Source organism: Atta colombica, unplaced genomic scaffold (genome assembly GCF_001594045.1).
Source record: "Atta colombica isolate Treedump-2 unplaced genomic scaffold, Acol1.0 scaffold205, whole genome shotgun sequence".
NCBI lineage: Eukaryota > Metazoa > Arthropoda > Insecta > Hymenoptera > Formicidae > Atta > Atta colombica.
This window is the reverse complement of record NW_017259300.1, coordinates 1,244,083-1,259,838: the sequence shown is the minus strand read 5'-3', so window position 1 is coordinate 1,259,838 and position 15,756 is coordinate 1,244,083. Positions and strand designations below refer to the sequence as shown.

At 32.8% G+C, this 15,756-nt stretch overlaps 2 protein-coding genes across 4 annotated transcripts in view; one reads left to right on the top strand and one right to left on the bottom strand.

Annotated features, from left to right (window-relative positions):
• The window catches only part of LOC108687403 (pickpocket protein 28-like), a 7,487-nt gene extending 3,688 nt beyond the window's left edge, over positions 1–3,799 (bottom strand). Inside the window, exons 1-5 of the mRNA XM_018193154.1 lie at positions 3,426–3,799; positions 2,909–3,021; positions 2,718–2,843; positions 787–990; positions 418–538 (exon numbers count right to left, since the gene is read on the bottom strand). Of these exons, the coding sequence (XP_018048643.1) occupies positions 418–538; positions 787–990; positions 2,718–2,843; positions 2,909–3,021; positions 3,426–3,749 (888 nt within the window). The 5' untranslated portion in view covers positions 3,750–3,799. The remainder of the gene's footprint in view (positions 1–417; positions 539–786; positions 991–2,717; positions 2,844–2,908; positions 3,022–3,425) is intronic.
• LOC108687402 overlaps positions 1–15,618 on the top strand; it is a 20,699-nt gene extending 5,081 nt beyond the window's left edge. Inside the window, exons 1-11 of one of the 3 annotated variants that reach the window (XM_018193152.1) lie at positions 7,750–7,807; positions 8,345–8,463; positions 8,542–8,681; positions 8,760–8,889; positions 9,865–10,002; positions 10,064–10,240; positions 10,761–12,053; positions 12,625–12,773; positions 13,177–13,547; positions 13,625–13,903; positions 14,120–15,618. In XM_018193152.1, the coding sequence (XP_018048641.1) occupies positions 7,792–7,807; positions 8,345–8,463; positions 8,542–8,681; positions 8,760–8,889; positions 9,865–10,002; positions 10,064–10,240; positions 10,761–12,053; positions 12,625–12,773; positions 13,177–13,547; positions 13,625–13,903; positions 14,120–15,444 (4,137 nt within the window). In that variant the 5' untranslated portion in view covers positions 7,750–7,791 and the 3' untranslated portion in view covers positions 15,445–15,618. Of the gene's footprint in view, positions 1–7,749; positions 7,808–8,344; positions 8,464–8,541; positions 8,682–8,759; positions 8,890–9,864; positions 10,003–10,063; positions 10,241–10,760; positions 12,054–12,624; positions 12,774–13,173; positions 13,548–13,624; positions 13,904–14,119 lie in introns of those variants that run through there. The other 2 variants (XM_018193151.1, XM_018193153.1) reach the window with 2 other exon arrangements.
• Positions 15,619–15,756: the final 138 nt, after the last annotated feature.

Sequence of the window (15,756 nt, the reverse complement as noted above, 5' to 3'; positions counted from 1 at the left end):
AATCATAATTTAAAAATTTATTTAATAAAAAGTTTTAAATTTTTAATTTTTTTTATTAAAAAAGTTAAAAATATGTTGATAACAATTAAATGGTTTCAAAAAAGAGTACTTTATAATAAAAAATTGTTTTATTAAAAAATATTTCATTTTTTATAAAGTATTCTTTTTTTTAAATCATTCAACTTTTATATAACATTTTTTTATATCTTTAACAATTTAAACGATATTCACTAGAAAGGATGAAACTAATTTTTTTTAAAGATTTTTCTATTGTGCGATTGAGCATAAAAAAATATATCTTATTTCTATTGATATTTTAACATATCTAAAGTTTATTAAAGTCAAGAAGACATTTCATTGTTCTCATGGTATTAGTGTATATCAAAATGTATATATGAGAGAAATAACGCTGTATACATTGATCATGAACTTTAGCATTTTGTCCCAGTTTATAGCCTGGTCGTCATGGTCTTCATAAGTTATGTTACTATCTGAATTGCAACGATCTTCCACCAATAATTTATCTAATTCGTCGAATCTAAAAAAAACATAAGATTTTAAAAAATAATTCTTAGTTATAATTTTTTTAAATAATTATTTTTAGTGATGGTACTTATTTATTACAATAATTATTAATTATACCATTCCAAAAAAAAGCACTTTTTTTCTAATAATACATTTCCTGAAGATTTTTTTGGAAATATACTATCGCACTTTTGAGAGAATTTGCTTGTTCAACAGTGTTATAAAATAATAATACTATTAATTAAGTAATGTAATACTTACCCACGTTCAATTCGCTTTCCTTCTGTCTTCTTGATTTTATTCATATTGCATATTGTTACAGAGGGAAATGGAAATTCATTTAGGGAAATCGGATCAGGACTTAAAGAAATAATGATAGGAGATCCATTCCATTTCTGATAGATATAACAGATGTAATATATTGCTACTGTTAATGCAATAGTGAACGAGATTATCCAAAATATTCTGCAAAAATTATGCATCCAGTTTTAAAATTATGTAAAATTTTACTATATAAAGTAAGTAGTTATTAATTTTATTTTATATAATATATAATAGTATGTTTTATATATATTATATATGTATTATATATATTATATTATATATATTATATTATGTATGTAATGTACGCAAGCATAAAATTAATTTTTAAATATATATTATATAAAATAAAATTAGAATATGTTGAGAGTACAAATAAGTTTCCGCCGTTTGCAAAAGACGACACCACTAATAAACTATAGTTAAAATTGTTTAATGTAAAACGACATATCGTAAGATTAAACATCCGGCAACACCATAATCTTGAAATATTAGCGGTTTTCTATCAGCATCATATATCTTTTTTTGTACGAAAATGTCGAGTTTTGAGCCGAATAAGCGTCATTTGCGGGAACTTTTGATTTACTTCTTTAATTTGAAGAAATCTGCAGCTGAGGCTCATAGATTGCTTGTAGAAGCATATGGTGATGCTGCCTTAAGTGAGAGAAGTTGTCGTGAGTGGTTTCAAAAGTTTAAGAACGGTGAATTTGTCGAAGACAAAGAACGTAGTGGAAGGCCAAAAGTGTACGAAGGCGCGGAATTGGAAGCATTATTGGATGAAGATTCGTGCCAAAAAGAACTTGCACTTACATTAGGAGTAACTCAACAAACAGTTTCATATTGTTTGAAATCATTGGGAATGATTCAAAAGCAAGGAAATTGAGTTCCATATGAACTAAAGCCGAGAAACGTTGAACGCCGATTTTTCACATGTGAAATGCTGCTTGCCAGATATAAACGAAAATTTTTTGCATCGTATAGTCACTGATGAAAAATGGATGGATCCACTACGATAATCCAAAGAAGAAGAAATCATGGAGACACTTGGCCATGCTTCAACATCAACAGCCAAGCCGAATATTCATGGAAAAAAACTCATATTGTGTATTTGGTGAGATCAGCTTGGTGTCGTGTATTATGAATTGCTCAAATCGAACGAGATCATTACTGGGGCTCTCTACAACACAATTGATGAGATTGAGCCGAGCACTCAAGGAAAAACGCGCCCACTACTACTCCAGGCATGACAAAATTATTCTCCTGCATGATAATGTTCGACCACATGTTGCGACGCCGGTCAAAACCTACTTAGAAACACTCAAATGGGAAATTCTACCTCACCCGCCGTATTCTCCAGATATTGCTCCTTCTGACTACCACTTGTTCCGATCGATGACGCATGGCCTGTCTGAACAGTACTTCACATCATATGAAGATACCAAAAATTGTATCGATGATTGGATAGTCTCAAAAGTTGAAGCGTTCTTCTGACGCGCTATCCACATGATCGCGGTACCACTACCAGAAAGATGGGAAAAAGTAGTGGCTAGCGATGGCCATTACTTTGAATAAAACATTATGTATCGTTTTTTCACAATAAATGCTTAATTTTTGGCGGAAACTTATTTGTACTCCCAATAAAAAATGGCGGAAACTTATTTGTACTTCCAATAAATATATAATATATGTAATATAAAATATAACTTTTTTTTATAATATTTAAAAAATGATAATTTTGTTACATTGAAAATCGCATCGATATGAAAAATTATTTCAAATTTTATGATACTTTTCTGCTTCGTAGTATTTTAAACTCGAAGAATTGGAAAGAATTTGTTATGCAAATTTTAAATTGACATAGAACTTTATACCTTTCTACAATTGATAATCCCGAGTCACCAACATAACGTAAACCATGAAGACTGCTACACGAGCAATACTGTTTGGCAAGCTCGCCAATTTCTGTGAGTTTCTGATGCTTCTTTCCAGTCTTCAATCTAGAAAGAATAATACTAGATTAGATAGATGTGTATTGTTAGCATTTAATTAAAAGGATCTTTACTTTTCAGTTTTTTCGCTTTCTTGATTGTTGTTCTTGTTCGTGGCTGATTCTTTTGCGAACAAATTATTGTTGTATCTCGATCTCAGCGTAAAATCTTGCAACTGATACATACCCTACGCATAGTCGAGATGCTTATTTTATTGCTCACATCTTATTTTTGATTAATAATGTAGGAAAGAACATTTTTACTATAGCATATTTAATATTTACTACTATTAAATTAATAATAATATTAAACTAATAATACAGAAGGGCTAGATACAGATCCAAAAATAATTTTGTTGGATTATCAAAATAATTATGTAGAATGTTTAAACAATGACAATGGTGCAAAAGTTTTAACATTCTGGCAACTAATTTAATTTCGATGGTCAAAACAAAATTATTTTCAATTTCTATACGCGACTAAATTTTTAGATAATTCAGCAAAATCGTTCTTTTCATATGCATTTCTTCTCACATTCAATTTCTTCGTTTAGAAGATGAACGAAAGCAACTTCGCGGACTTTAATCTTACCTTCAAGTGATCACGAGACGCGAATCCATCTAGCTGTTGAGGTGGTCTATAGGGATTCTGTAGGTGCACGGTGTTGACGGAGTACGATGGAATAGTGTTGCTAGTTTTTAAATCAAATTGCGCTCCATCAGCGTCATTATAATACTTCTCATCCGAAGAATGATTGCGGTTGTAGGTTTGCGATGGCATCATGGGTGTGTTGAATATCTTCATATTAACGAAATCGGATGCTCGATCGATGTTCATGACATGTGTTAATATTTGCGCATCATTCCACGGGTTGAGGATCGCTTTTCTTTTCTTTCGTTTCAATGAATCTTCCATTTCACGATCATTCTCTCTCTCGATTCATTGCGATCTCGTGACCCTTTCAATGACTTTATTTCTTGACGCAGATCACTATTAAAATTCGGCAAATTTTCTTTCTTTCAAAAAAGAAGAATGCTAACTGCTTGCATTCACAGTTTTTTCTTCCTTTTCAATTATTCTTCTTTACTTGAGAAACTTATCCCATAGATGATTTTTTAATAATTAAAAAGATCCTCTCCAATTAACATTAATCTCCACATTATTTAATATTAATTACAATTAGTATTATTTATTGTAACAATTCTTTATCGTACAAGGAATGAGCTGCTTATTTCGAGTCTCTTCGAGCGATATTGTCGTCTAATCGGGAAAAAGTTCCGCTGATTTTGTCGTGGGACTTTTCCAAACTATCCTCTAAGACGGCCGACAGCTAACTGACGTATAACAATAGCGATGAGCATCCTTCTAACTTTCGCTCGCATCGTATACTTCGTACTCGTATGCATATTCACGCTCATGATCTCCTAGATAAATAGACATTATTATTACTCCATTATCATATTAACAAGACGAATCGCAAACCAACATTACATAAAAGATCGCGAGATAATCGCGACATACGTTATTACGTTCTCTTATTTTTTTATGAAGATACAATCAAACTTAATTCTAATGATAGATTTTTTTAATAAATTCAAAATAGATTTTTTTTTTTTTCATAGGAAAATTCCTGATAAAATGTTTTTAGTACCTTTCCAAACAAGACAAAGTTTAAAATAGAGACACAAAGAGATAATGATAATAATATATAATAATTGATAATAATAATTTTATTACATATACTTACAAAAAAAGATGCCTTTTAAAATATTTTTAGACATATTATGTCAGACGTGATTTTGAACTTTGGCTAATATTCATATAGTTTGTTTTTATTTTATTTCAAGACCGTTTAATGTCTTAAAACTACGCTAATGCGGCTTTGTGATTAGTTTATGATTATTTAAGATAAGACGCGATCTTAAATATAAAAACTGTCTATGAATATCTTTATGTCTAAGATGATTTTAACTCGAAATTTCGGTATCAATTTTAGAAACGACAGTTAGAATCGCATACATCCGCTAACAACTGCAATAATAATCCCCTCCACATTGGTTTAGCATCTCTGATTCACTGATTATCCACGAAGTGCATTTTTATATTGACGTGAGAAAAGTATAACAAATGATGTAAAATTACATTTAGCTATAAAATTATAGTTAGCTATAAAACGGTGAGAAAACATTCGATAAATGTGACTTATCTTTTCATGTCTACTCTTTCATGTGCAGAATATCTTGTTTAACAATAAACGAGTACACAAAAGTGACAATCCTCTTTTTTTTTCTCAGTAATCGAATATATATACTTTGATACGATCCGACACTCTACTTACAATAGAATTTTTCGAATCGCTTTTATTTAATATTTGCGGTCACGAGTCCACGTGTTCGTAATGTATATAGATCGAAAAAAAGAGGAGTGCATTCATGGAGAAAAGCACAATCTCTCTCTCTCTCTCCCTCCCTCCCTCCCTCCCTTCCTCTCCCTCTCTCTATCTACCTATCTATCTATTTATCTATATATATATATATATATATATATATATATTGAACAAATGTCCCAAGTATTAAGATGATTTCTAACGACTTATTAGACATTAAAAACATTATTGAGACATCATATGATGTCTCAAGAGACGTCACTTTATTACTTGGGCTTGAACCTCACTTTGTTACTCGGAATCGGGCCATCTTTATTTTATCCAATAAATTTTACTCGAGCGTCCTTGATTCAAGTCGTACACTTAATTATATGAAAGCACATCTTTTGCTTGGGAGGAAGAAAAAAATCATCACATGTGAGAGAAAGAAAAACAAAAAAATACCGCGTCCTAATGATGCATCCCGTTGCTTTGTATGCATCGTTACAAAGTACACAATGATCCACTATTACAAATTGAATCGATCGCGTGTATCACCGATGCATACACAGGATAGATCGATTAGGAAGTGCACGTTGTCGCGCGATTATAAACTGTTACGTGTTTATGTATTAGTCACAATGTAATGAGAGTGGAGCATTCTGCGCGATTGTTATCCTTAAGCAAGGGTGGATTAATTAATAAAATGTTCGCATGCAAACTTATCTCGCATCATGCGTGCAAATTTTTTTCTATTTCGCGCTGTTTTGTCTCTTGAATAGAATTTATCGTTAGTGCCTGTTTCTATGAATGTAGATTAACTTCAATCTCAATTCTTATATTATAGTTTTTATCTTTTTCTAATTCGTAGAACTAAAAAAATACGAAGAGTTAGTTGAACAGAGATTTAAGTTAAACTACGTTAATAGAAACAAGCATAAATTAAATTATTAACCCCTTTGTGCCACTTTCAATATGATACACTTGAATTTTATTATATGCTACAACTTTTTTATTAATAGGAGCACATATAATACATCATACAACAATTAAAACTTCTACGAATTTTTTCATCGAAGAAGTTACGCGTTTGACGAGTAATTTCTATCTTGATACATCGTTAAATACTGGCATTTCGTAAACATTGCAGTTCACTTCATCATAGCAAGTAACTTGATACAGTATCACTCCGATGAAGTGAATTACAACATTTACGAAATGCTGGCATTTAACGATGTATTAGAAAGACGAAGATAACCCATAAACCATATATCTTTCTTAAAGATAGTAATGCCCGTTTCTATCAATATAGATTAATCTCAACTTACTTTTCATTTTTTTTTATTCTTAGATCTAAAAAAAAGGTTTCGAGATTAAAATTAAATTACATTACATACAAACGTATATTTGCTAATCCTTAAATATATTCTTAATGGCATTTTGATGGAAAAAAATTTATTACAATGTATGTTCATTTTTCGATATTTTTATACAATACCTTATATATTACACTTGTGATAAAAATATAATGTCCGAAGAATTAAATCGATATAATGAAAATTGATGAAATTACAATATTAATTATACATTAATTACAATATTAATTACATTATTAAATTCATTAGTTCTATTGTCGTGATGTTTTGATTTAATAATAATGTAATAGTTGATAATATTTATAATTTATTCATTTAAAAACAATGTAATATTTGATATTTACAATTCATTTATTATGTTATTACAAATTATATCAATTTGAAATTATTAAATAATTTATATGCCTTGCGTAATTTTAATTTTATAAGGGATATATTAAATACTTTTTAATGTAATTAATGCGAACGCTCCTTTAATCATCAAAAACGCAATAAATATAAATGAATGCGTGTCATAATGTAGATAATACGTAACGCATCATTCAACTTTATCTCTTATTTTGGAAATCCATAACCGATCAGTTAGATCACTATTGTAAACAATGATGGCACCGAATCTACAATACAGAAAAGCATATGGAAAATCGCGATGAGACTATGGTCACGATAGTTTCATGCAATTTTCCATTGTTATGCATAACGAGACAAGAATGGTGAAGTGGTTACAGACTCGTTTGCAGGAAATGCTCGTGGAAATGTTTCGTGACCGCTTCTTCTGATGGATCGTCGTCTCAGCATAATTACAAGACAAACATTCGTGTTATTCTTATCGACGTTCAACGGCACGCGAGTCGAAACTGGCCGATCCATCCGACTGATGTTCGTATCTTGAACGAAATGCCTTCCCTTCGTTTACCGGGTGAGAATGGCAATGATATGCTTATATGAAATTATAGGTGTTCGGAAGCAATTTGCTGGATAGACATCAATGGTCGACAATTTATTGTCACGCTTTGATTCGATACGAAACTGAATTTACGACACGTGATACACGCACAAGAGACATTAATTAATCTTTTATTTATGGAGGGAGACGGTCAATGATAAACGAGCAAAAAACATTTTGCTAGTAAGAACATCTAAATAATTCACATTGATTACGATAATGCAGATCATCGAGGAAAATTTACCATTGAACGGAATATCTAGTAATTAGATGAACTGTGGAAGAGGTGAGGAGACCTTGCTTCGAATAGTAGCAAGGTTAAGCTTTTTCTAGCTACATAATACTCTTTGTATAACGGCGATATTAGGTCACCGCCGTTTGTTCTGCACTGACGGTGTCATAAGCGACGATAATGATTATGCACGAGTGACAAGATATGCGCCTTTTAAATAGACACGTGATTCTATCATCAGCGTAATTAACAACGTGGTATTGCTTCTCATTAGAATTATGATATTTTGATAACAGTCAACTGTGATATTTCAACGGTTCTGCTCTTTGGCATTGTATAATTAATTATCATATCATTAAATTTGTAGAGAAAATATGATAGGTCTAGGCCAGCTTGTACTAACAAGCGAATAATTAATTTGCGACATGAAAAAATGTTCATTTTTGTTTAAAATTAATTACAATCTCTCTCTTTCTCTTTTGCACATTGTTCACAATGTTTATCTTGATGAAATAAAATTGATGCATCGTAATTTATTTTATTTTACATCGTTGCTTTTTTTTCATAAAATGATTCCATCTCTTGTTACAGGTAAAATGTCGTACAAGACTAGAAAGCGAAAAGAGGTCGAGGAGCGCAAAGTAAATGATGGGGAACAAGACAATTTTTTTACCGATGAGATGAGGGAGAAGATGGAAACGATGTGGGAGGTAATTAAAATTTCTTATAATTATATTGATAATTCTTAATTAGATAAAAAAAAACACGACATTATAATACTTTTTCAGATACCACAAATTTTCCATTTCCTCTACTTAACAAAGGAATCTCTTAATATACCTCAGTTATCTTTATACGAAATGGAAAGGATGCTATTGATACCGAGGGCCTCTAAACAATTAGCAAACATCATGACGTGTTTGCTGAGGTGCATATATTAAATCCGATAGATTTAACTATATGAAAAGATGACATTATAATACAAAATTTACTTTCAAAATTCTAGTTCCCCGATAACCAAAGTAAAGCTACGCAAGGTGCCACCGATGCCATATGAATTTTGGACCAATATTCTCGCGTATAAAATGTCAAGCTGGTTCAAAATTTATCGTGCGAAGCATAAAGACGCAACCAAAGTATGTATTGTCGTAAGTTTGTGTTGCATACTGATAATATTTATAATTTTTATAATTTTATATTAAATATGTACGCAACATTTTAGAACATACATATATATATATATATATATTGAAAAAACTGGTCATCTTTTGAGGCTATCCACGAATCGATCCAATTTTTTACTTCTTCATAAGACCGGAAGTGCTGGTCAGCCAGGCCGTGTGCCATTGATCGAAACAAGTGATAGTCAGAGGGAGCAACGTCTGGAGAATACGGCGGGTAGGGTAGGACTTCCCATTTCAACGTTTCCAAATATGTCTTGACCACTTTCACAACATGGGGTCACATGGGGTCGAGCATTGTCATGCTGCAAAATCACTTTATCGTGTCTCTCGTTGTATTGCGGCCGTTTGTCTTTCAATGCTCGGCTCAAACGCATCAATTGCGTTCGATACCGATCGCCTGTGATTGTTTCAGTCGGTTTTAACAGTAATAATACACTAGTCATAATACACTACGCCGAGCTGGTCTCAAATACAGAGCATGACCTTGAACGTCAAAATCCGTTCTTGAAGCGTTGAAACCACTCACGACACGTTCTTTCACTAATAGCGGCCTCACCATATTTAATAAATATTTGAGAGATTCGATGAGTCTCAGCCGCAGATTTCTTCATATTGAAGCAAAAAATTAAAACCTCCCGCAAATGACGAGAATTTGACTCGTAAACTGATATTTTCAATCGAGAATAACTTTATGATGCAGACACAAATCGACTAATGTTTCTATGGGGTTATGTTGATGCCCAAGTTTATTGTATGACGTCTATGATCTATTTATTTCGACCACCACTTACCGCTAAAGCCATCTATAGGAAAACGGCGGAAGCAAAGTTGTACACATAATGTGTATATGTATATGTGTGTATACACACACACACACACACACACAACTGCACGACAGTGATCAGAAATATGATCGAAGATTTTTAGGTTCTAGAAACTATCGGTGTTGAACCAGAATTCTGGAACGTTTTCCCCGAAACTTCGATGCTCGATGGCAAAGATTTTGAAGATCTTAGTTTCAAGCAAAGAGTCTGGTTGCTAAAAACTGTCTGTGATACAATCATGGTGAGTGATACAATCATCTAAAAAAAAGAGTTGTTAAATTAAACTGTCACAATTCTTGTAGCATACTAGAAAAACAGTTCAAGAAGACATGGTGAATCAACCATGGGAAGATCAGTTTGAAACAATTTTAGGAATGGATCGTAATGGGGCAAGATACATTTATTTTCCTCAATTTATGCCGAATGATCTCAGAATTTATAGGCATTCTCTAGACAATAAGATCTTGTCAACTGTTAAGGTAATTCACTTATTCTTCTGTGAAATTTAAATAATGCCCATTTCTATCAACATAAATTAACTTTAATCTTGATTTAATTTACTCTTCTTCTTTTTCTAATCCTTGGAATTAAAAAAAGATGAAGAGTAAGTTGAACCGAGATTAAAGTTAATCTACAATTGGTAGAAACGAACCTAACAATGTCTTTACACAATTTTAAAAAACAATGTCTTGTTCTTTAAAAAAGATAATAGAAATATTATAAACGAATAATTGTAATAATTATATATCTTTCTCTATATCTTTAAATTACAATGTCTAATATAATGATCAATAAGTTTTAATACCAATAAATTTACAATACGATTAAAAATATTCTCAAAAATCTCGGTATTCTAGGTATTCAAAAATCTAGAATCTTATATAGATAACATAGATATCTAGTCTCAGAAAGTTTTAAAATGTTACGATATTTTGTATAAGTTTTGCATATTTTACAAGCTATGTAAACATATTAATTAATAAATTATGAATTTTGCAGCCTGTCAGACAAGATCAAGAGACGAAGAAGAGGAGTAAATTCATTAGATACAAAAAGAGAAAATTACAAATACACAATAACTTATCTGATCACAGGCTTGAAAATAGAAACGATGATAAAGATCTTAGTAATAACGACAGCACTACAGGTTCGTTTATCAGTGAGGATACGAATTTGAGTAGTATCAGCACGTGCAGTAATAACAACAACATAATCCTGGACACTATAAGCAGGAAGCGTCGTAGGAGCTTGTCAAAAACGTCCGAGGAAAGTTCAAATGCAAGATCCAGCGGCTATGACACCCATAACTCCAGCGATACCAAATCTGTTGATGATGAGTCTTCGCCGATGTTCAAAGGTTTTACTAATACTCAGAATGATAATTGCAGTATAGGAATAATTAATGAAATGTTACATGATTTGAAAACTGAAATCGACGAAGAAAAAAAAATGAGTGAACGCGAAAGCAGTAATGAATTAGTATCACAAGAAAACTTAGTTGAATTGTACAAAAATACTGTAATATCCTGTGGTGAAACATTTGATGAAAAGGATGAGAACGAGAAATCAGGTGATACTTTGTCCAATAGTTCAAAAACAGACGACGAGAAATTGAATGAGATAATTAATGCCGAAAGTTCCAAATTATTTGAAGATGTATATTCCAAAAATATTCCTGCCAGTGATGTAAGTGATATTTCAATGAATTTGACATCTAAATCGGATGACGAAAAACTGAGTGAAACGAAAACTAGTGATAGTAATGTTAGCACAAATGAAAACAGTTTAAATAAAAAAAGAACTTTTGAGTTATTTTATTCATCTTCCTCTATCAATAGTGCATCATTAAGTGAAGAAGTGACTAGACAGTATCTGAATAAAACGCTACCAGTGATAGAAGCAGAATCAAATAATTTGAGAGAAGGAATGAAACTACGATCTCGAAATGTAAAGCAGTACAATAAAAAATATACAACAGGAAATGAGATAAATGAAAGACAGGAAGTAGAAGACGATCAAATGAATGAAACAGATGAAGAAAATTTAAATGAGCCGCGATTACAAACAAGCATGGAATACGATTTGGACAATGACGCAAATAATATTGATATCGATTATAATTTGCAAACATCCACGGATCCAAAGACAGATGAGTGCAAGCAACGTTTTGACAAGATGTTGTCTGATCTTAGCGTTTCTGATTTTTATCTTGTAGTTGACAGTATAGAAGAATTACGGGATCTCATTGCCAATTTTTCAGAAAGTGATTTGGAAAGCAATAATTCTAGTAACGTAAGCTTAATGCGTTATCTCTAACATTTTTAGCATTTTTGTCGTAGCCTCATTCCATTAATCGTCATTAATATTCGTATAATATTCGTCCGATTATCTTTACATTTGATCACTTTTTATTTGTTTAATTGCCGATTATTTCACAATAATTCTTATTGTCATTTGATCATTGTTTCTCTTATGGATCTATATCAGATATCAACATAATTAGAATGCTCTTTTGAACTAATATCCATGTTATTGATATATGTTATTTTTGCGACTTATTTAATCAATTATATAAAAAAAAAATAGTTAAAATTGCGATATTTGCATGTCTTAATGAATGCATGTCTTAATGAATAACAATTACTGAGAAAGACTAAAAGCAATGGTCGAAACGTTTATAATTAAGTTTTCATGTAAATTTGACTAATAAATTTGCATCGATATCAGCATGGCTATGTGGCAGCATGATATATATCTCTCTTTTATTAATTTACTCTTACAATTAGAGTCTTTGCTAATTTATTGTCTAATATATTTTCATAATATTTTGTTGCATTGGCTAAAAATTACGCTGCGTTTACAGGCGGAAATTATTCCTTTGTGTGAAGTAAAGTTAGTAAAGAAGTTGACTGAATTATTAAGTTCTGTGGAACCAGTAGAGACAACTTTAAAGGATGCAATGCGAAAAGCAAAGGCAAAACTTCAAAGGGAATGGTCTAATTTTAAAGAAGGGTATGTACAGCAACTTGCATTTTTATGTCTTACAATGCGAAGTAATTGGACATTATTTCTAAAAATCTCATACATTGTCATACAAACGATCACAAAAAAGAATTATAATTAAAGATATTGTGAAATATCATTTCATTATTATTCCGCTTTATTAATGCACATTTACGAAATATTTTGATTTTGATCAATAATACACATAGCAAATAATGTTTTATATCTTCATAACTTTTCATACCTTTTCATTTTCATTGTCTGGAGAATTCGAATTACCTGACGCCTTGAGATTGCTACAATCCATGTGATTTACGATGTGGTCGTTGTCCACATTTCTTCTAGTAACGTTAAATGTTAATCACTTTTGTCGAGCATGTATGGTAGACAAACATGTGATGTGTTGTAGCAGTGTGGAGGATCAGGACTCATCCGGTGAGAGTGGTCTCAGCTCTAATTGGTGGGTTCTTGGGACGCAGGGCAGGGATCCACTCTCAATTCCCGGAGACGCAACGTTACAAACGTTACCGCAATCTGCCGTATCCCCACTTGGCACCAAAAACACACAAAAACAATCACAAGTCGAAAGTGAAAACGAAAGTACGGTCAAAGAGTCTAAACAAAGTCACCACGAGAGCCGAGAGCCGAGTAATGAACGGCAAAATGGAAATGGTAACAAGCAGTCGGAGATCAAGGCGACATCAGGAAGAAACGAAGTTGTGGAAGAAGAAAAGAAACTGGAAATCAAACAAGACGGAGAAAACGAGAATGCATCAGACGAAGGTATTCTTTTCCGTCTTTGATTTCTCATTCGATTGTCTTATTCTTCTTTCATATTGAAAATAATACATCCTTCGCAGATGCAAACCAGGAAACGCAACACAGTAGACGGGTGTTACGAGCACGCGGCATCTCTTCATACACAGAACAACTTTATTCAGATGACGAGAGCGATGAGGACGAGCTGGAGGAATGGGCCGACGTTGAGGCAGTATACGCGGCTCCCGGCACACAGGCCAATACATCCGCTTCTCACACTAATTCGAAAGAACGAAACGCTGACAACTGGTCGGACGAGGAGGACTCAGACCAAGATTGGATTCTACCGAGCTCTCGCAAAAGGAAAAATAAACGTTCGTGTGAGTATCTAATATCTTGAAGAAAAGCTATACTATTATATTTTTTTCTCTATTGAGGCTAGATTTTTCATAAAATTTGTTTGAATATGAGAATATAATTAATAACAATTTTAATATGAAAGAATACTGAAAAGTAGAAAAAAATTGAAAATATAAAAATTATTAAATTCTGTATCATGTAACACTTTTATAACTTCAATATTTGTACTGTTTTAGCTACCAATCGAAGATTAAAATCATTTGAACATAAAGTACAGAATATCACAGAAAATACATCTCAGAGTAATACGACGTTTGATGTTTCTCATCCTAATGCGAAAATTGTTAAAGATAAGTTGAAGGATAAACTCAAAGATAACAAGAGAGAGCCTGAAAATGCAGCTGCTCCGCAAATCCTTGGTAACACTGCTTCTGTAGCGAACAACAAAAATAAAAGAGAAGTGCCTTCCATGGACACGATTTGTAAGATTGAATCTGTCAAGAGTGTGCATTCGGAACTTGACATCAAGGATGAGGGTCCGATGTACGAGTCCAATCCACATGCCACAAGCCAGCAATATGAACAGAGCAATTACGAACCCACGAATACGCAACAAAAATATTATTATATGGTGCCACAGAATTCTGGAATGGTGCCCCAGGGGGCGATCATTCAGGGAACTGTGCCGCAAGCTCCGCATGCGACTTACTACATGCAGCAGCCTTATGTAATACAGACTCCACAGAGCAAATATCTACCCCCTACTCAGCAACAACAGTTTGTTTATCAACAACAGAGTCCGCAGATAATGGCTCAACCGTACATCAACAATACGAATTACGTATCTTATGTAGCGGTTGCAACACAGCCTCAAACAGAGTACATGGTTGCACCTGGACCGATGATAAATCAACTGAATTCGCAGAATCCGGTTCATTGCACTCCCAGACTGCAGAATAGATACATGCAAAATAACAGACAACTAGCACCGCGACAGAACTCACAGCATTTTAATGGTTCGGTAATAAGAAGCATTGGCACACCTGTCAGAGGTCAGAGACCCACCAATTCGAAAAATGTTCCTTTGTCGAGGCAAAGGCAGAAAACATCACAAACATCCAGCACAGAAAACAGCGGTCAGAAGGTCACATCTCTGATCATGCTCAGTGATAGCGACGATGAGATAGAAATGATCATTATGGAGAAAACGCCTAATACCTCAGAAAAAACTCCAACCAACAGAGCTAGATCATTGGAGTCTCAAAGAATTGCTAATCAATCTAGACAGAAACCTACAATCACTTCGGATATCACTGTCCCTTCAACAAAAGGTATTCTCTCACCGCAAATCATTCAACGAATGAGTCAGGGTGGTATATCCATCACGCCAGTGAAGAACAATCCACCGCCAACGACGAATGCCAATACGCAATTAGTGGTAGTCGTAAACGAGACTGGCAGTCATTATGCTTTGGCACTACCCAATGGCAGCAAACTCATACTCACTCCGGAACAGGTAGCGCAGATTAGAGCTTCAAATGGAGGGAAACTAATTTTGTAGAACGTGTAATTAATCATATTACACAAATTGCGTGTCTTTGTTCTATTTCTTAAGTTTTCACAATCGCAATAACATGTAAATCTGATACATGCAAGTTTTATCTTCATATCTTGCCGATTTAGTCATTAGTCTGTAAAAACAGAAATTTATTGATGAGGTATATCTCATCAAATACAATCGCAAATGTTTGAAAAGAATTAAGTTAAAGATTTTTAAATAGATTATCTATCTTCCGTTATATGATGTACAAAGAATATTAAAAAAAATTATTTCTTAATTTTAATTAGTTTCTTTTCACAATGTGTATAGTAA